The sequence below is a fragment of the Myxocyprinus asiaticus genome, chromosome 40 (assembly GCF_019703515.2).
Source record: "Myxocyprinus asiaticus isolate MX2 ecotype Aquarium Trade chromosome 40, UBuf_Myxa_2, whole genome shotgun sequence".
NCBI lineage: Eukaryota > Metazoa > Chordata > Actinopteri > Cypriniformes > Catostomidae > Myxocyprinus > Myxocyprinus asiaticus.
Genome location: NC_059383.1, coordinates 24,838,487 through 24,858,841, shown reverse-complemented (window position 1 = coordinate 24,858,841; position 20,355 = coordinate 24,838,487). Strand labels below are relative to the sequence as shown.

The following is a 20,355-nucleotide window of genomic DNA, read 5'->3' as shown; positions in this document are numbered from 1 at the left end:
GCATGATTACTCAAGGATAAGGTGTTGGAGTGATGGCTGCTGGAAATGGGGCCTGTCAAAATTTGATCAAAAATGACTTTTTTCAAATAGTGATGGTGCTGTTTTTTTACATCAGTAATGTCCTGATTATACTTTGTGATCAGTTGAATGCCACTTTGGTGAATTAAAGTACCAATTTCCTTCCGTAACAGCAAAATCTGCACATTATTCCAAACTTTTGGCTGCCAGTATATATATAAATAAATAACTAAAACCAGCCTAAGCTCCTTAGCTAGCTGTAGCTGGATTAAGCTGTCTCCCAGCCTGACCAGTTTAAAAGTTCCCAAAACCCCTCTAAAACCAAACACCTAACCAGCTAAAACCAGACAACCAGCATAATAATAATAATAATAATAATAAATAAATAAATAAATAAAAGTACAAAAGTATTAAGTATTAATGTAAATTAAAGTATTAAAACCTAAGAAAATAAAATATCTCATTCCTAATTTCAACTGGAATTGAAAACAACTGTGGAAAGAATACGGAACTTCTGTGTTGTATACATAAAGAATAACTCATCTGACCTTGGAGCTCCACTACTTGCACTAACTAACACGTACAAAAAATGGTGGAGATTGTTTTGTGAAGTGACATGACCAAGGAGCTCAAAACTCGCGCCATTATTTGACGCTGTAACCCACATTACCGGAAGTAAATACAGCTCCAGAGCAGTTCCCGCGTTTGGTGAGAAGCAAAAGCGTGAAACTGGGTTAGCTGGAATTCCCGTAATGGATGACCTGTATTTAGACAACATAGACGAATTCGTTAATGACCAAAATAAAATCGTAAGTTGCTCTTTACAATATCGTTTTTGCAACTAAAAAGTGAGATGATTGATAAGATATTAAGCTAGCTTACATGTGACTATGTGCAACAACGTATAATGTTTACTTGCCTATGTTTTATATTCGTAACGTATGTGATGTTAAATGGCAACTTATTTTGGGATATCAAGCAGAAAATAATGTCTTCTATGTTTGTAGATAAAACAGCATAGCTCATATCCAAGCTGATAGACTGAACATTAGATAAAGCTGTTCTGCCATGACACATTATTTACATTCGTATTTATTATTTTAACTGACGCTTTTTATTAAATTAATTGCAGTGCATTCAAAGAATACGTGTTCCCTGTGTACGAGTATGTACAAGTAAAGTCAATATTTATGTTTTAATTTTCTAGGTCACCTACAAATGGCTCAGTTTAACTCTTGGGGTCCATGTGAACACAGCCAAACAGTAAGTCCTGCCCTTTTTAAATTAATGTCAGTTTAAATGTATTCAAGCAATTGGTCCTGGTGTGTTGACCGCATCAGTTTTCATGTGGTATCCTTGCAGAATGTTGTATCATTACTTGGAGCAGAAGCGCAAGGAAAGTTCAAAGACTCCCCTTCACGCCACCTACCTCGTATCTGGCAAGTGTGTGGAGAACGGTAGCATGGTAAGTATGGAGATCCACCACCGAGGACTGTTAATAGTAATAAGTGATGTGTGGACACACAAATTTAAGATCATGCTGTTTAAGGTTTCCCTTTCCTTTCAGTGCCATAAAGTGTCAGTAGTCCGAGAGGATAAGCTTGAGGGTAAGACTACCTTTTTTGGTCTATGGGTTTGAAAATAGCATGTTCTAAATAAATATATTTTCAGCTTCTGTCTGTTTACTCTGATCTAACATGTATGATGATTAACAAACCCTTTTTTGTAAACAGATGTAAAAGCAAAGATGGATGTGACCGTCAGTGTGCATGTGTACAGTTTGCAGAGAGCAGAACTTAAGGATAGTGCTCCACTCTACAGTACAGATTATGATGCTGTTAAGGAGAACCTGAAAAACTGCAGCAAGTATGTGATCTGCACGGATCACGACAGAAAGCGCATGATGTATCATTATTTAGTGATTGCATGCACAATATGGACTATCCCTCTGAAAAGGTACTGAAACATCACATTCCTCCTCTTGTCTTCAGGTACAGTGCCATACGCTGTGCTGCAGCCGTCCCTATGTCATCTGCAGTGCTGCAGAGAGCTCAGGATTTAACCACTCCAGCCCAAAAGGAGATCAGTAAACCTGGCTTGAGTGAAAATTCTTCTGCTACCTCCAAACCCAGTACTAAACAGTCATCAGGCATCATGGGCATGTTTGCAAGCAAAAATGCTGCTAAGAGCCAAGAATCCAGCAAAGAAGTGAAAACGGAGCAGAAAGATGATTCGTCTCTAGTAAGTGTGTAACTTAGAGGTTCTCAACCCTTTTTGGTCCACGGCCCATAGTTTTGGTTCCAAAATTCTTGCAAGCACACAAAATATTATTTTAAGATACCATAAATGAGATGCAGTTCATAGAAATCTCCTGTGGCCCCATGTTTGACAACTTATGGTATAACTTAGTTTTTTATTGTACATGGTACTCAAGATAGTTTTTCAATTCTTTTGTCATTTGTTTTAGGTTGAAACATCAAAAAACAAGCCATCCTCCAAAGCAAACCCAATGAGTAACTTTTTTGGAAAGTCTGCTCAAAGTAAGTATTATTCTCTGTTTTAACTGTCTGTTACAAAATTGAAGCAACACATGCAAAGTTCAAACATAACATTCTTACTGTGTGAAATTTAGAAAAGAGTGATGAAAAACCCAATAAAAGCATCAAAGAAGAGATAGATGGAGGCTCGACCACATCCACTACTGTGAGTATGAAACAGTCACAGCCATCTCCCAAACCTGAGTGTGGCATTAAGGAGGAACAACCCAAGGTGTCCAACTCTCTGAAGGAAGAAACACAAGATACTCGCAAGTAAGATGTATAACGTTTTATTTTCCTTTTGTATTTCTCATTATGTTAACAAAAGAGCAGGGCAGAAGTGCTCGCTTTTTTAAGTTGATGCAAAATTAAGATTTTTACTTGTCCTGCCTGTATTTTTACTGGCCCCACCACCACTTCTATTTTTAGCAACATATTTGTATTTATTTATTTTTTTAAAATATCACACAAAAAAATTATTACAATTTACAAAAAATAATTAGGTTTTGATCATTAATAGCTGGAAATTTGCAAATTCAAATTTATTTATTTATTCATTTTAATTCATAAATGCAGTTTTGCTGGAAATGATGGCATGCATTGGTTCCTAATGATCTCAAATCATTTTTGCAATTTCAACACATATTTGGTGATCAGAATTCATTCAGAATTAAACCAGCAGACAGCAACAAAATGTTTAAAGCATCACATAAAACCATAATTTTTTTTTATTCTGCAAGACATAAAAACACATGTACAGTGCATCCGGAAAGTATTCACAGTGCTTCACTTTTTCCACATTTTGTTATGTTACAGCCTTATTCCAAAATTGATTAAATTCATTATTTTCCTCAAAATTCTACAAACAATACTCCATAATGACAACGTGAAAAGTTTGTTTGAAATCTTTGCAAATTTATTAAAAATAAAAAATGAAAAAAAACCACATGTACATAAGTATTCACAGCCTTTGCCATGACACTCAAAATTGAGCTCAGGTGCATCCTGTTACCACTGATCATCCTTGAGATGTTTCTACAACTTGATTGGAGCCCACCTGTGGTAAATTCAGTTGATTGGACATGATTTGGAAAGGCACACACCTGTCTATATAAGGTCCCACAGTTAACAGTGCATGTCAGAGCACAAACCAAGCCATGAAGTCCAAGGAATTGTCTGTAGACCTCTGAGACAGGATTGTATCGAGGCACAGATCTGCGGAAGAGTACAGAAAATTTTTTGCAGCATTGAAGGTCCCAATGAGCACAGAGGCCTCCATCCATAAATGGAAGAAGTTTGGAACCACCAGGACTCTTCCTAGAGCTGGCTGCCTGGCCAAACTGAACGATCGGGGGAGAAGGGCCTTAGTCAGGGAGGTGACCAAGAACCCGATGGTCACTATGACAGAGCTCCAGCATTTCTCTGTGGAGAGAGGAGAATCTTCCAGAAGAACAACCATCTCTGCAGCACTCCACCAATCAGGCCTGTATGGTAGAGTGGCCAGACGGAAGCCACTCCTCAGTAAAAGGCACATGACAGCCCGCCTGGAGTTTGCCAAAAGGCACCTGAAGGACTCTCAGACCATGAGAAACAAAGATTGAACTCTTTGGCCTGAACAGCAAGCGTCATGTCTGGAGGAAATCAGACACTGCTCATCACCTGGCCAATACCATCCCTACAGTGAAGCATGGTGGTGGCAGCATCATGCTGTGGGGATGTTTTTCAGCGGCAGGAACTGGGAGACTAGTCAGGATCGAGGGAAAGTTGAATGCAACAATGTACAGAGACATCCTTGATGAAAACCTGCTCCAGAGCGCTGTGGACCTCAGACTGGGGCGAAGGTTCATCTTCCAACAGGACAACGACCCTAAGCACACAGCCAAGATAACAAAGGAGTGGCTCCGGGACAACTCTGTGAATGTCCTTGAGTGGCCCAGCCAGAGCCCAGACTTGAACCCGATTGAACATCTCTGGAGAGATCTGAAAATGGCTGTGCACCGACGCTCCCCATTCAACCTGATGGAGCTTGAGAGGTCCTGCAAAGAAAAATGGGAGAAACTGCCCAAAAATAGGTGTGCCAAGCTTGTAGCATCATACTCAAAAAGACTTGAGGCTGTAATTGGTGCCAAAGGTGCTTCAACAAAGTATTGAGCAAAGGCTGTGAATACTTATGTGTTTTTTTTTGTTGTTGTTTTTTATTTTTAATAAATTTGCAAAGATTTCAAACAGACTTCTTTCACGTTGTCATTATGGGGTATTGTTTGTAGAATTTTGAGGAAAATAATTAATTTAATACATTTTGGAATAAGGCTGTAACATAACAAAATGTGGAAAAAGTGAAGCACTGTGAATACTTTCCGGATGCACTGTACTTGATCAAAAAATGTTGACCCTATTGGGCAACCCTGCCCCGAACTCTCACGCTGGCCCGGAGCCATCTGGCCAATTATTGTCGAGCCCTGTGATGTTACAACTGCTCAAAGTGTGATGCAGTCCCATTGTTTATGTCAGGGGTTTGTCATTATCATTAGTATATCATTACTCCCCTCGTTAATCATGAGCTGATCTAAATGTTTGTCTCCTCTGATAAGTAAAACAAAGCGCTCTGAGCCTTTGGACAGTGAAGATGAGAAAATGGAAAGCCAACAGAAGAAGAGACGGAGGATAAAGAAGCCCCAGGCAGACAGCAGTGATGATGATGACGGTAGGAAAGAGATGGGGGAGAAAAAAAAGTTTGTGTCATGCTTTGCAGGTTTGAAGCAATCCAGATGAGGCACTCAGTGACCCAAAATGAAGAAAAACAAAGAAATGGTTCCCCCTCTGGGCAGAGCACTGAATGAAATATCAAAATTGCTCTGACAAACAAAAGCTAATTGATAACATTCATTGTGTTTTCCTCTATTTTCCCTCCCGTGCTCTCTCTCTCTCTCTCTCTCTCTGTATTAATACATACATACAGTATATGTTATCTCTTTGCTCACTCTTCTCTTCCAGTTGTTCCAGATTCTCCACCCCCTGTGCCTAATGTGTGTACTCCCAGCCCAGAAGATCAAGTGAAGAGAGAGCCTGTTTCACACCAAGAAGTAAGTCACCAACCCTTTATTAATTGTTAACTTTAGGGTTCCCACAGTCATGAAAATCCAGGAAATCTGAAAATAAATAGCTTCTACTCGAGATGTACATATTTGTAAAAATTTTTTGCGTTACTTAATTTTCATTAATGTGTATAACACAAAATAGGTATGTAAACTTTCAGACATTTTCATAATCGATCGTCGTGGAAATTAACGATCAGTTAATCGATTAATCATTAACGTTAATATCGCAAAACACGTGGAGGGCTCCAAATAATAATGTGCATGTAGCCTGCTGTTTAAATATAATTTAAATTAATACACTTAAGAAATGCACGTGTTGGCATTTTCCTCTTAAAATATTCCTTGTTCAATGTATTTAAATACATTTAGGCTATGTTTAGTTCGAATTTGGCAATTGTTTAATTACTGTAAATGAAATACTGTTAGAAGTAACTTCTATCTTAAGATACTTAAGGTATAGCTATAATTTAAAAACATATTTGAGTTCATTAAATCTTCACATTGTGGATTGTGGGATATTTCGGATCTTTGGACTTTTTTTTAAAATTAGAAATCAAGTCAAATCTTAACACGCTGCGTAAACACAGTACATAACATATGCTACTGCTTCTCTGGTGGTAGTGTGATGTCAGCTGAATGTACCTTGTGCTTTCCCGGTGATCGCTGACTTAATTGTAGGTTGGGATGAAACGAGGAGATCAACAGTGCTTGTTGTCATGTTGTATTTTAACACACTATCACGGTGTGTGTTAATTTATAGAGAACCGCTCCAACATTGTTTACATTGAGCCGCTTCATCTCTAATCTGTGTGGCTGAGGCTTCTTCTGTGATTTGGATAATAAGTACCATGCAGTGCGCAAGCACCCTTTAGCGGCAGGTGACTTTATAGACAGCCTATTCAAAGTCTGCTGTCATGATTACTGCACATTTGTCCTGAAATTAAGTAATTGACGATCGATAAGCTTAAACAATCAAATTATTAATGACAATTAATCTATTTCCGATTAATCATTAACATCCATTAACACAAAATATCAGTTTTAAGGTGAACTTAGAGAGTTACATAAATTAAATGAATAATTGTGATTTCCTTGAACTTTAGCTTACAAATCCATAAGATTAAGATTTTAAGTACTGTATTTTCCAGACTATAAGCTGCGTTTTTTTATTTTTTTTATTTTTTTTTTTTTCCATCATCTTCATGGTCCTACAACTTATAGTCAGAAGCGACTTATATGCATAATTTATATGCATAATTTATACGTAATTGATGATGGTTGTTTAAACGCGCACACACCAAAACACATTTGCTTACACACAAACAGATGAAAACATCCGTTATGAGATGGTAATAGCGTTTTAAAGTTGCCTATTCAGAGTATTTTGCATTTACAAATTATTTTATGAAGCCTGTTTTAATATTTTGTCCATCATAACATTATTGTCCTAACAAATTCTTGACCGCTGTCAAACGCAATTCCTCACATGCCCATAAAAAAAACTTTACATCACACTTTTAGTAAGTGAACCGGATAATTGGTGCACAGCAAACAGGGTTTCAAATATCAGAAATATTCACAGATAGACAGTCGCTAACGTTAATGAATAGAATACAACAGGCATTTTGTGTTACTCATGGACTAAAAGCTGTTTATTTGTATGCATAATTACATTGGAAAGATGTGGCTTATTTGCCACATATATTTTTCATGAAACACAAACATTATATGAAAATCTGTTATAGACGATTGCTTAAAGCAGATTCTCTCGATTAAAATAAGCCCGAAACACTGATATATGCGTAAATCCTGATGGAATGTCCACGGAGGGAATCGTGAATCGTACTGCTGAACATTAAAAGGAAGTCGGGCGGCCGCATGCAACCTCTGTCAGTGTTACTTATATCAAAGTCTTTCTAGCAAGTCAGTCCACTGTCGGCCATCTTTGGAACGCTGTCATGTCGGGAGGCTTCCAGTCATGCCAGTTCAGCTCCTATCTGCTTGAATGGAGAAAGACCAAAATCTCAGCAACGGTTGGTCAGGGGGGCCTGAGTAGCTCAGTGAGTATTGACGCTGACTACCACCCCTGGAGTCACGAGTTTGAATCCAGGGCATGATGAGTGACTCCAGCCAGATCTTCTAAGCAACCAAATTGGCCCGGTTGCTAGGGAGGGTAGAGTCACATGGGGTAACCTCCTCGTGGTCACGATTAGTGGTTCTCCTTCTCAATGGGGCACATGGTAAGTTGTGCGTGGATTGCGGTGAATAGCATGAGCCTCCACATGCTGTGAGTCTCCATGGTGTCATGCCACGAAGACCTAGTAAGCAGTGGAAATTGGGCATGCCAAATTGGGGAAAAAAAGGGAATTAAAACAAATAAAAAAAACAATGGTTGGTCAAGATTACGATCAAAGAACATATTTCAAATCGGCAATGAAGTCTGACAATACTGGTATCATAAATTGTGATTCTTTACCTCATATTATGCTAAAAAACAAAATTTTCCCGGCTTGTATAGCTAATGCGCATGCGCGTTCTAGAGTTGACAGACAGGTGATGTCTGTATCTAAAAGGTGATTGACTCTTTTAACTGTAAGGCGGGACTTCCTTTCTACATCTGTTGACCACTGGGTGCTCAGAGCTCCTTGGTTGAGCATTCCAATTTCTCCCATTCATTTTAATAGAAGTGGCACGTCTCTGTTAAATAATCTCAGCTTATATACAGATGCGATTTATTTGTTTTTTTTTCTCTCAACAGAGTGATTTTGACCAAGTGTGACTTTATTTCCAGAAAATATGGTACTACTAACTCAAACAGTCAAGTACAAAACTGAGGCTGCGGGTAATACCCATAAGCCCTTGCACTTGAATAATTTAAGCATTTTTATGTGATCAAAAGAAAACTTATATGGGCATTTAAGGGTGCTTTCACACTAGCACTTTTGGTGCGCATCCGGGGTCGAATGACGTCAAAGTTCGGTTCGTTTGGATAATGTGAATGCTGTTTTCCAAACTCGGGTGCGCACCCGCGAACCGCACCCAGGTCCGCTTGAAAAGGTGGTCTGGGGTACGGTTCCTGTAAACTTCGGGGGGGGGGGAGGAAACGAACTCTGGTAGTGTGAAAGCACCCTAATTAGTTTTTAAAGATTTTGTTGTTTTACTGTAAATAACTGTTCTGTGTGAAATCACCTAGTGGTCTACTTGAATACTGTTCAATCTATGTAATTTCTCCTTGCACATATGAATATGCAGAGCTGAAGTGCCGCTTTATCTCCACCTCTTTGGGGAATCAAGTTTAATGCCTGACCTCAATTATTATTTTCTTTAGAGCCAAGTAAAATAAGTAGAAACAGGGATCTAAATGTTAATTTGAAACAACTTGTTATTAGTTGTTGAATATTACCTGTGTGACATACATTAAGTAAATAAAGTTAAATGAACTGATATATTTGCGTATATCTAACAAAAGGTTTTCTAGTTGTGCTGACATAAAATGACTAAGTTGAATTTACTTAAAAGGTGTGATGCAATAATGTATATATTTTAAGTAAATCCAAAAATGTTTTGTTTCAGAATCTTAAGTCATAGGAAATGTCCATATTGAATATTTATTTTTCTTGATATGCTCTGCTCATTTTTTATCAGCTAGAAATTGTGCTTTGTGAGTGCAAACTCCATAAAATCATGTAAAAGTAATGGTAATTAATTGGGAAGCCTGTAACTTTCTCTTTCTACGCTCCCACAGTTACTATAGGATATGCATACTATAGGATAAACACACACACAAACAGCAGGAATTTTTTCCCAGCAGAATTTTAAGGATAGATTTTGAGGGGCAAATTACCAACACGCGCTCTGCTCTCATGACCTTGTCAACTTTTATCAAATATACAAGCCATTCATTTAGACAAATATCTCACTGTATTTTTGCAAGTGTGTCAAAAATATGACCCTGTAGTACAGATGAGGTCATGTGTGTGTCACATGTGCATCTCCATCTAGAGTTAACTGCCATATAATCAGTCTCAGTCTAGTTTATTTTTTTTCTCCCAATTTGGAATGCCCAATTCCCAATGTGCTTTTAAGTCCTCGTGGTCGCGTAGTGATTCGCCTCAGTCCGGGTGGCGGAGGACAAATCCCAGTTGCCTCCGCGTCTGAGACCATCAACCTTATCACGTGGTTTGTTGAGCGCGTTGCCACGGAGACATAGAATCCACCGCGGCAACCACGCTCAACTCACCATGCGCCCCACCGAGAACAAACCACATTATAGCGACCACGAGGAGTTTACCCCATGTGACTCTACCCTCCCTAGCAACCGGGCCAGTTTGGTTGCTTAGGAGACCTGGCTGGAGTCACTCAGCACGCCCTGGGATTCGATCTAGTGAGCTAGCGAACTCCAGGGGTGGTATCCAGCTTATTTTACCACTGAGCTACCCAGGCCCCCTATACCAACATTCTTGTGCGCTCAACACAGAAACAGACACCCCAGTCAGAATCATGTGTTTGTATGTGGCATATTTGTATATTTTCTTAATTGCCATTGATTGTGGATTTGCCTTGTTCAGGAAAGCTCTGAGGTCAAGAGGAGGAAAAGGAGGCGTGTTTTGAAGTCCCGCACATTTGTTGATGAAGAAGGCTCCTTTGGTAGGCAACATTTAATTTAATTTCCTCATGGCCTCCCTCCCTCTCAAGCCACATGTACTTTCTTATGGATCACCAAGGTCATTATTATAAATGCTAAAGATTTTGTACATTTAAAATGTGTTTGTGCTTGTATATTAAATAGTCTCTACATGCATGGCTGTAGTAAATTTACGCTCTGGCACACGATTTAAAAACATTTATATGTGCTGAAAGAAACGCTTAAATCGAAGTCATATGATCGACATACTGAGTGCTTTGATGCTATTTGTGAAACATGTCTGTTCTTTTCAGATTATTTTGACCTTTATGATCATGTGGTAGTAGTCTTTGTATTCAAAGACCAAAAAGCAGGATTGATTGTGCGCCATAAAAGTTATTAATATGACTTGTGTGCTAGATTCCAAGTCTTCTAAAGCCATACAATAGCTCCTTTGAGAACAGACTGAAATGTACGTCATAATTTACAGAAAATCTTGATATCTGGTTCTGAATAAGAACTAGTTCTCGGTTCCCAACCCTAAAGGCAAGGCTCTTCAAGTTGCTTCAGGAAGAGTGCCTCCTAGAGTTGACAAGTAACCAAAAGCAGTGGCTTTGGAAGGAAATAACCATTGTGCTTCTTGACTGTGATTCACAAAGTTAATAACTCATGTGTCTGTTTTCCTAGTTACAGAGAAGGTTTATGTGAGTGAGTCTTACTCTGAGAGTGAAGAGTCTGAACCCAACAGTCAAGCCAAGGACTCAAGCTCACTCAAGCAGTCATTTGGAAAAAGAGAAGGCGAGAAAAAAGAAAAGAGTCAGAAGAAGACCACTGCAGCTAACAAAACAACAAAACAGCCATCCATCATGGGATTTTTTCAGAAGAAATGAATTTAGCCATTCATTAACTTTTAAGCAATTAGTTCTCAATAGTGACCTACTCGCATTGTTTCCCATGAACCACAGATTATAAGCAGGATATATATCATCTTTCACTGAAAGGCTCTTCAAAGATGAGACCAGAGTAAATTTCTGCTACATTGACATCCTTTTGTGCCCATTCTCTTCATATGAAAATGTAATATGCTGAACTTCAGTCCTGGGCCTGATGTGATGGTCTGTTGTAGTCTGTAAATGTAGTGGTCTTTCCTCGCAAATTTGTGTTACTTAACTGCTTTGTGGAATCAATTTTCAAAAGATTGTGAAATGTTTTTTGTCAATGCTTATGACCATTTTTACAATTCTTCTGAATAATAAATCAAACATTGTAATATTTTTCCTCTTGTTTGTACGGATTTTCCTTTAAAAGAAATGTTCGCTTGCCAGTTTTAGCCAGGAATTCTGGAATTTTTTTGGCTTTCATTAGTTATTAAGCCAAGTCCATTTTAAAAAGCTGTTATTGAATAACAGAAAATTGTACATTTCAAAAATAATTATTTCTCCTGCTGTCTTGTTTAGCAAGTAATGAGTTTTTGCTGAACATAAGTCGTTTTCTCCTTTGCCCTTCATATTTCTACATGACCACAGTTGCATTGATCTTGGAGATTTTGATTTATCAAAATAAAAAAAACTTGTTGTGTGGAATGGCATGCTTCTGGAAATGCATATCAAGATCTGTCCAAGCTCTTCTGATCTGGTGCCACATACATGAAATTGAGCATTTTGTTCCAAAGCATTTCTGAGAAGGAAAAGCTACTAACCTTGGGTTTCAGTGTATGCTTTTAAAGTCAGCATTTCTCAAGAGTAGACTGTGCCTTATTTTACTGTAAAACATTTATATTGTGCTTTCAAACCTGAGGTCCGGATAAGAAATTTTCGGACTTTTGTCCCATTTCCTAGGTTGGTACAGTAAAATATTCTGAAAGTGTTCTACATTGATGCTTACCTAACAATAATTATTTTATCCAACTGCATGCTGTGAAGGAAAGCAATTTTGTTTTGTTTGTTTTGCAGTTAGGTATTTGCTAGTAGTTTCCTTTGCATACCCCTTGCAGGTCTCTCTCTGAGCACTCAGACATAGACTGGGGTGAGGCGCCTGTCCTGGATAATTTATCAAACCGATGTTTGAAATTGCAGGCGCCTCCTTGTCTCTGAGAAAATCTTTTGCTTGATTGCATAGCTATCATTGGAAAAATTAGCCATGCTTTTGTCTCGACAATGATACAGTGTGAGTTATTGTTTCCAGGTTCACCTTAAAGTCTTCCAAGGTGCACTTGTTCAGGTACCCGTTGGTAATTGTAATCCTTATGATTTATGGAAACAAATGGAAAAAGATTTTATGTGAACCTATAAAATACAATTATAAGAATGGGACATTACCTGCGACAGGTTGAGAAATGTCCTACCTGATCTCTCCCTTTGAGAATACTGTATTATTGGATTGATGGTGAAATTGTGTTCACAGAATAGAATCTGGAGGGTGATAAAGGAATGTTCCAGGTTCAGTACAAGTTAAACCAGAGATTATTTAGAGAGACGGGCCACTTCTATTTAAATAAATGGGAGTAATTGGAATGCCTAACCATGAAGCTCTAGCACCCAATGGTCAACGGATGTAGAAAGTAAGTACCGCCTTTCAGGTTAAAGGCCCAATCACCTTTTACATGTGCATTAGCTATACAAGCCGGGAAAATTGCGTTTTAGCGTAATATGAGGTCAAGAAGCACAATTTCTGATCCCAATATTATCATATTTGATTGATTATTTGAAAAATGTTCTTTGAAAGTAATCTTGACTGACCGTTTTTTTAGATTTCGGTGTCCCCCCATTCAAGTAGATAGAAGCCACACTGGCATGACTGGAAATAGCCTCCTGAGAGCGTTCCAAAAATGGTCGACAGTGGACTGACTTTGGTTAAACAAAAAAACAAAAAAAGCATTTGTGACATGATTTTCGACTCGTCCCTCGTTTATTTAAACATTAAAATACACACTGTTTCAAAAGTATGGCCAAAACATGTAAACATTCAACATGATTTTAGTGTGATATAATATTGGATTTACCACCTGTACCTCCTATAAAGGGTTCACTAACATTACGTCATAATAACAAAGTTGTACATAACACAGATAAGGTCACACTAAATTCATGTTCATGTACCATGTATGTATATTGTTTTTGTCTTGTAGCTATACTTTTGAAACGGTATGTATTTTAATGTTTATAGTCTAGCTCTATTCACCTCAATTACAAGTGCTTTACTGTAACTGTGATTTTTGCCTTTTTTAATAAACAAGGAGGTGAAATTATTATTATTGTTTTTTATAAAATCTTTTGTGTGTGTGCTTATCAACATTGTCATAAATGCTGTTGACTGAGCTTAACTTATATTGAACCCAAAACATTCCTGTTACAGCTTCATCATCTGGTGAGGTGGGTTATTACACAACACTCTCATCTTAAACTGCAAAGAATACCACAAAAACTGGTTTCTTTTAAATCCAAAATTACAGTAGTTTTATTAAGTTTTAAATACATTAAAAAAAAAATCTAATGCCCAATTGTAAAATTGTATAATAGCTAAAATTCCTGAACTAAAATTCAATTTGACGAATAAGGCCGTTTGTGCTGTAGCTTTTCACGTCTTCCTGTATTTTTCTCTTCATCTATTTGATTTAAGGGTTTTGGCCACTGTACGATTTCAGTTATATACTTCTTGCGTAGCTTCTCAGATGTGGAATGCATTTGTCAGCCCAGGTGGAATAAATCAATAGGCATTTTCAAAATATATCAAGTGAACCCACATTATTAAATTCAAACTGGCCTTGGGCACTTCATAAAGCCAATGAATGTGAAGCGCTTTATGTTTTGCTACAGTGTCAGCTTGTCTTTCCTCCTCGTATAAAAACATACACAACTGACTAAATCAGCTCTTTCTGAAAGGGCTTTTGGAGTTTCTGCCAACAAAAAAGGACCCTCTAAATCTAGTTCTCAGTTTAAATGTATTCTTTAGAGAGATATGTTACTCATGTTTCTAACATTTTTCCCTATCCCATTTCCCCTAACTATTTTTTTCCCCCAATGCCCTTTTTCAAATAATATCTGCTCATTACTGAATATTCACATCGAATTAGTTACCTATGTGACCCCTCATCCCTTCCCTTTTGCACATTAACCCTGATGTGGTACCTTTTGAGTGTTTGAAGTATTCTTCTGAATAACTAAAACTAACATAAGTAACATTTCCCACAAGGACGAATTTGTGACTGTTGGTGTACAATTAGTCACGGTGTTTGTAATTTTTCTTTTGAAATGTTTTATAGACTATCATGAAAGTTTATTTAGTGTAAAACAATTAGTACTAAAAACGTCTTTTAAGTGAGGACAAAGAATTCTCCTCGAGGGCATATGAGAGTTTTACTTTGTAGATTAATGGCAACAATCACATCAAACACCAATAACTCAGCAGTGATTTATTTATATAATTCTCCTCACTGTTCTCATGCAGAGATGTTAAAGAATAAATCATTTTGCATTAATTGAAAGCAGACATTTTACACATGGTCGTCTGACTGGGTAATATAACCGTGTTTGGCTGGAGAAATGCTGTTCTTTGTCAGAAAAGAAAAATATGCAAGACATGATTGGAAAAGGTGGAGCATGCATCACCTTTCTGGGATTTGATGTTTTAGAGACTACTTAGTGTGTGTGATGCCTCACATCTGGACCTGTCTTTGAAATCAAGCTTAAAAATATTGTGTTATGCTTTACAAAACTGGAGTATGTTTTTTATTGCTCTCTTTACGAATATTATTAAATGCAATGAAACACTATACCTGTGCTGAGGTTGGCATGAATACAAGCCAATACAAGTCCTGATTATCTCTAAAACACCAAGCCCCATTATTCATCATTGTCACATTAGTTAACAGGCCATACGACATACATCCATCATTCGTTGATGTGGCATTCACTTCTGGCTTAATTACTGTTTTTCATGGCAGAGGTTTCTCGGTCTGTTCTCTCTCAATTTAGTGCCTTTTTGGAGTAAAGTTTAGAAGTGCTGGTTTTGACAAAGCCAACATACTTGTATTATTTAGACTTGTGCTAGGGTTTTTTCAAAATGTCTAAACCAACTGTAACTCATCCTAGATCTTTCAAGCTACCTCCACCAAACTCAGCACAGACCTTCAGACTGTTCTGACTCGGGTTGCTATGACTTTCTGAATCCTTACTGGTTTCAGTGTGGGATGAGAACTTGGGTTTCCCACACTGCTGACACAACGTGCTTCCAGTCGCACCACAAAGGAAGGTGTAAACACTTTAACCGATGCAAAAATGTCTGATGGGTGATGGCGCTTGTCCGTAACTCAGCATAATGGGGCTGATATTTGGGTAGTGGAAAATTCGGAAGCAACTTCAAATTTCCAACTTCCCGTGTGATCATGTTGATAGTTTTATGTAGTAGTGCTGCCAAAGTTAAAGGGAAACTTCACCCAAACATCACTTACTCACCCTCATGCCATTCAAGATATGTATGGATGAAGATTTTTAGAAGAATCTCTCAACTCTGTAGGTCCTTACAATGCAAGTGAATTGGGGCCAGAACTTTGAATCTCCAAAAGTCACATTAAGCAATTATAAAAGTAATCCAAAAGACTCCAGTGGTTTAATCCATGTCTTCAAAAGAGATATGATAGGTGTGGGTGTGAAGCAGATCAATATTTGGTCCTCTTTTTTTTTATTTTTTTTTTACAAGAAATCTCCACCTTTAAGCAGCCCCAAGGTGGCGATATCCACGAATAATGCAAATCACCAAAAAAAAAAAAAAAAAAAAAGAAAAAAGAAAAATGTGGAAGTGAAAGTGGAGATTTATTTTAAAAATGGACTTAAATGTTGATCTGTTTCATACCCACAACTATCATATCACTTCAGAAGACATGGATTAAACCAATGGAGTCTTAAGGATTTATTTTATGCTGACTTCATGTGATTTTTGGAGATTCAAAGCAAGGCTATTATAGTTTTGGGTTTTTAAATTAATTTTAATTTTTATTTAGTTTTCAATTTCAAATGATTTAGTTTAGTTTCAGTTATTTTACCAACTGTGTTTTTCAATTAATTTTAGTTTTTGTTTTTGTCTATCAATATATTTTATTTTTTATTTTTTAATTCTATTTCCGTTAACACAGATGAGTAAATGACTTGGCAGGTGACAACTTTGTGTAGGCTAATGTTCTTTAAATGAAACTATTCCTATTCAAATTTCTGGCCACCATTCACTTGCATTGTATGGGGTTGAGATATTCTTCTAAAAACCTTCATTTGTGTTCTGCAGAAGAAAGTCATCTTTCTTTTTGGGTGAACTGTCCCTTTAAGGCATTAACTGACCTTATTTAAATATGTTAAACTGCATTATTATAGTGCCATTTTCATGTTAAAATTTTTATTTTAAGATTTGTTCATGAAAGGCAACTCAGGATTGTCAGTTTTTGCAGCATGATTCAGATAATTTGCTGAAATTATCAGAGGCAGCTTAATTAAGCAGAGAGGGAGGGTGTGAAAAGCAGCGCATTTAGAAGATTTCTGAAGTATTTTGATGGTGCATTCATTCAGAGGTTACATGAACACCTCAATCAGCTATATAAGCAAACACGTCCATCAGAGTTAATTACCTTAACACAGTTTAGCTCTCTTTAAATCAAGAGCCTTTCATTTGTAATCCTTCAGTTGCTTGGAGACTGTGAATCTGGCACTGTGCAGAGCAGCAATTTAGAGGCAGAAACTTTACATATTCAGTTTTCTCACCTTGCCTTCACCCAGGACATCCTACCATGCAGCATTTTTCTGACGTGCAGTCCTTGTTTAACAAACAGAAGGTGTCCAAATGTATTTAATTTTTCGTATTTTTAACTATATATTAGTTGTTGTTACCTAAATGGCACTTGGTTTGACATTTTGTTATCTAATGCAATGACATTCATACAGTTTTAAGTGTGGCTTAATTGTCCAAATACTTTTTGGGGCCACTGTACAAGTAAAATACAGCAAATGACACTAGCTGATTTTCAAATACTTCAAAAACGTAGCAGTGATATAACAGTCTAGCTCCATTCACACTTTAACACGCGCTATTACAATGGGAAACAAGACGGGAACACTCACACAGAGAACTGACCCATTCAACTGATTTATACCCACTGACTGCCCCCAGCTGTTCAAATTGCCAGAGCCAAGACTAAGCATGCATAGCTGAATACTATTTAGAGGGAATTCAAAACCTTAAAAACGAAGAGACCATGTAGGTGCCAAATGTTATATGTTTAAAAACAATTTGTGCTCCAGCAGCATGTGTTCAACTTCAGAGAACTAAAATAATTTAAAACTCCATTAAATCAACTCAACAATATATAATAATTAATAAAAGAATGAAAAAAAAAAAAAAAAACGAGACCTTGTTCATAACTCAATTGTCGCTCCTACACAGTAAAGAGATTAAATGGAGACTTTTGTTCAGGTCTCCTGCTTCTCAGATGTTCTCCAGTAATATAACATGGGTCTCCTCTAGAGTTTCAGAAGAGATCTCAATGATGCCTCAAACTGTGCTCAGATTTGCCAAGATAAAGCCTGCAATCAAAAGTCAGAATTTCAATGTGTATTCTCATTTGCTCATCAAGTTCTTCCAAGATCAAATAATCTGAGCTTCAGTATGCTTTACCCATAATTTTATAGCTCAATACCCTTACTACAATATATGTCAAATTCCAATCCTAAGGAATTATAAGAGAAACATCTGAGGCAAAGCTGATACTTAAAGGGCCATGGCATGCCTTTATTTATTATTTTAATATGTTCCTTGAGGTTCACTTATAATATTAGAAAGTTTTTTTTTGTTCAAAATACAGTCCTAACTTTGTATATCATTATTATTTTCCAGCCTCATTCTGACCCTCTGTCAGAAACGCTTGGTTTTGGTGCTGCTTCTCGTTTAAGGCTTGACAGTAAACACACATTGTTATGATTGGCGCTCTGCTCTCTCCTTGCCATTTCAGTGCTCACAGCTACTGGGTGGGGCTACAGAACTGATAAGGTAAAGTAGGCATTGATGTGTTGTTGTGAAGGTGGTCAGATGCAAATGTTTACCACAGTGTGACATCACAATGTGGAGGAAGTGGAGAATGAGTCTTTTTGGCAGCTTGGTATCAATAAAAGCTTTTTTTTTTTAACCTCATATTGTTCCAAACCCATATGACTTTTGTTCCTCTATGGAACCCTAAAATAAATGTTAGGTAGAATAACAGCCCCAGTCACCTTACTTTCATCTTTTTTTCCATTCAATGAAAGTGAATGGTGACTTAGGCTGTCATTCTGCCTAACATCTTTTGTGTTCCACAGAAGCAAGTTATAGGTTTGGAATAGCATGAGGGTGAGTAAACGATGACAGAATTGTAATTTTTGTTTGAACTATCCCTTTAAGTTTCCTGGGTTATGAAAGAGCAACGTTTGAGCAATAAAATTATTATCTGGGTTAATAAGGGTATTGACATTACAAATGGCTCTCTTTGTAAAAAAAACAATGGTGAGAGTATGGATCAATCCCAATGTCCAACTATCCTTTTAAACTAACATACATAAAGGGAGAAAACGAAATAGGAGCATAGCCCAAAATCCCCTTTGTCTCCCTCCAAGCCACTCGAAGAGGACAAATTGACAGAAACTGTTAGATCCAACAGCCAGCGGAAATAATTCACAGCTTCATTGTGTGACTATTAAGGTCTGCAACTGAGGGGCTTCTGTTTCAAAATATTTTGTCAGGCCTTCAGTGAGAGATGAGCAGCACCGTCTGGCACTATGTGTGAGGCCAACACAATGACTTATTTGAAAGAAGAGGAAAGTGGGCTTTTGGGATCTGGAGAGAGTGGATGTTGGTCACAACTCCATGAACTGACCCATTCTGGGTTTGGCGGCCACTCTCAGTTCACTGCCTTGAGCATGACTGAAGAACAAAAGAGGATTATTTCACACCTGGTGATCTAAACAAGCCTGTTGACAGCCTGTGATGTACCACAACAGGTTTCTACTAATTTATCCCACAATGTATTATTCATTTCTGTCAAAGTAAACATCCCAGATGTCTCCCTCTCAGTTAGTGTCGATGATTGTGTGAATTAATGACCTGGTTTTGTATGTTGATGTTCGATACCTTAAAAGGATAGTTCATCCAAAAATTACAATTCTGTTATTTATTCACTCTAATGTAATTTCAAACTTATATGACTTTGTTTCTTCTGTTGATTACAAAATGTGAATGTTTGTAGAATATTCTGGCCACTTTTTTTCTTCTAATAAAAGTGAATGAGGACTTAGACTAGGGATGGGAATCGAGAACTGGTTCTTGTTCAAAACCAGTTAAATTTTCCTAAAAATACTTGAATCAAATGATTTTCATGACTTTCGGTTCCATTCATGGTTCTCGAATGGCATTCTTCTGAACACCATTCTAAAATACTCTGACAATGAGCAAGACCATGACTGAATCAGCAGCACGAAATATACAGTGCAATCAGTCTAGTCTGATTTCTAAATGACTGATGAACCCACAGCGCAAAGCATACAGCACGACCAGTGTAGCCCGATTCCCAAATAATTGACTCTTAAGGCCATGATATTCTGTACGAAATCGAATACGAACAGTGACGTCATTTAGAACAAAATCTGGCCAAAACGAAAGTGTTTTTTAGTTTGTTTTGGTGGTTCGTAACAGCTTGCCAGCACAATCTTTCAGGATAACTTCGTACAGGCTGTTAAAAAACCTTCTTACTGCCACTGGTCCACGTCATCTGTAGGTGTGACCTGGAGCTCCACTGCTATGTCAAGTTACATTGTTCAGTCAGTTAAGATCTGTCAACATGAACACACAGGTGTGCAAAGTTATTAGTGAGCTGGTGCAAACTTACCTACATCTGTATGATCGTTTGCATAGAGACATTTTCTGAGAATATGTCATGCAATTTGTTTTGTTTAACTAGTCTACAAAAGAAATCAAATCTACTCAAGTATTTATAAGTGCCCATTCACTCTGTTGTTTGATATGCTGCTTCACTCATGTGCTATCTGCAGCTGATAGTCATTCACACATC

General features: G+C 37.5%; 1 protein-coding gene across 1 annotated transcript; it reads left to right on the top strand.

Moving 5' to 3' along the window:
- Positions 1 to 688: 688 nt before the first annotated feature.
- On the top strand, positions 689 to 11,554 carry LOC127430626 (DNA polymerase delta subunit 3-like). Its single transcript, XM_051680521.1, has 12 exons — positions 689 to 827; positions 1,226 to 1,281; positions 1,381 to 1,483; positions 1,586 to 1,625; positions 1,752 to 1,884; positions 2,010 to 2,259; positions 2,486 to 2,558; positions 2,651 to 2,828; positions 5,147 to 5,259; positions 5,550 to 5,638; positions 10,222 to 10,300; positions 10,965 to 11,554. Exons 1-12 carry the CDS (start codon positions 771 to 773, stop codon positions 11,165 to 11,167), a joined length of 1,374 nt encoding a protein of 457 aa, XP_051536481.1. The 5' UTR covers positions 689 to 770; the 3' UTR covers positions 11,168 to 11,554.
- Positions 11,555 to 20,355: the final 8,801 nt, after the last annotated feature.

Coding starts and splice junctions, on each gene's coding strand:
- LOC127430626 (XM_051680521.1), top strand. CDS start 771: ATGGATGACCTGTATTTAGACAACATAGACGAATTCGTTAATGACCAA. Junction 5,260..5,549: donor CAGCAGTGATGATGATGACG/GTAGGAAAGAGA, acceptor CTTCTCTTCCAG/TTGTTCCAGATTCTCCACCC. Junction 10,301..10,964: donor TGATGAAGAAGGCTCCTTTG/GTAGGCAACATT, acceptor CTGTTTTCCTAG/TTACAGAGAAGGTTTATGTG.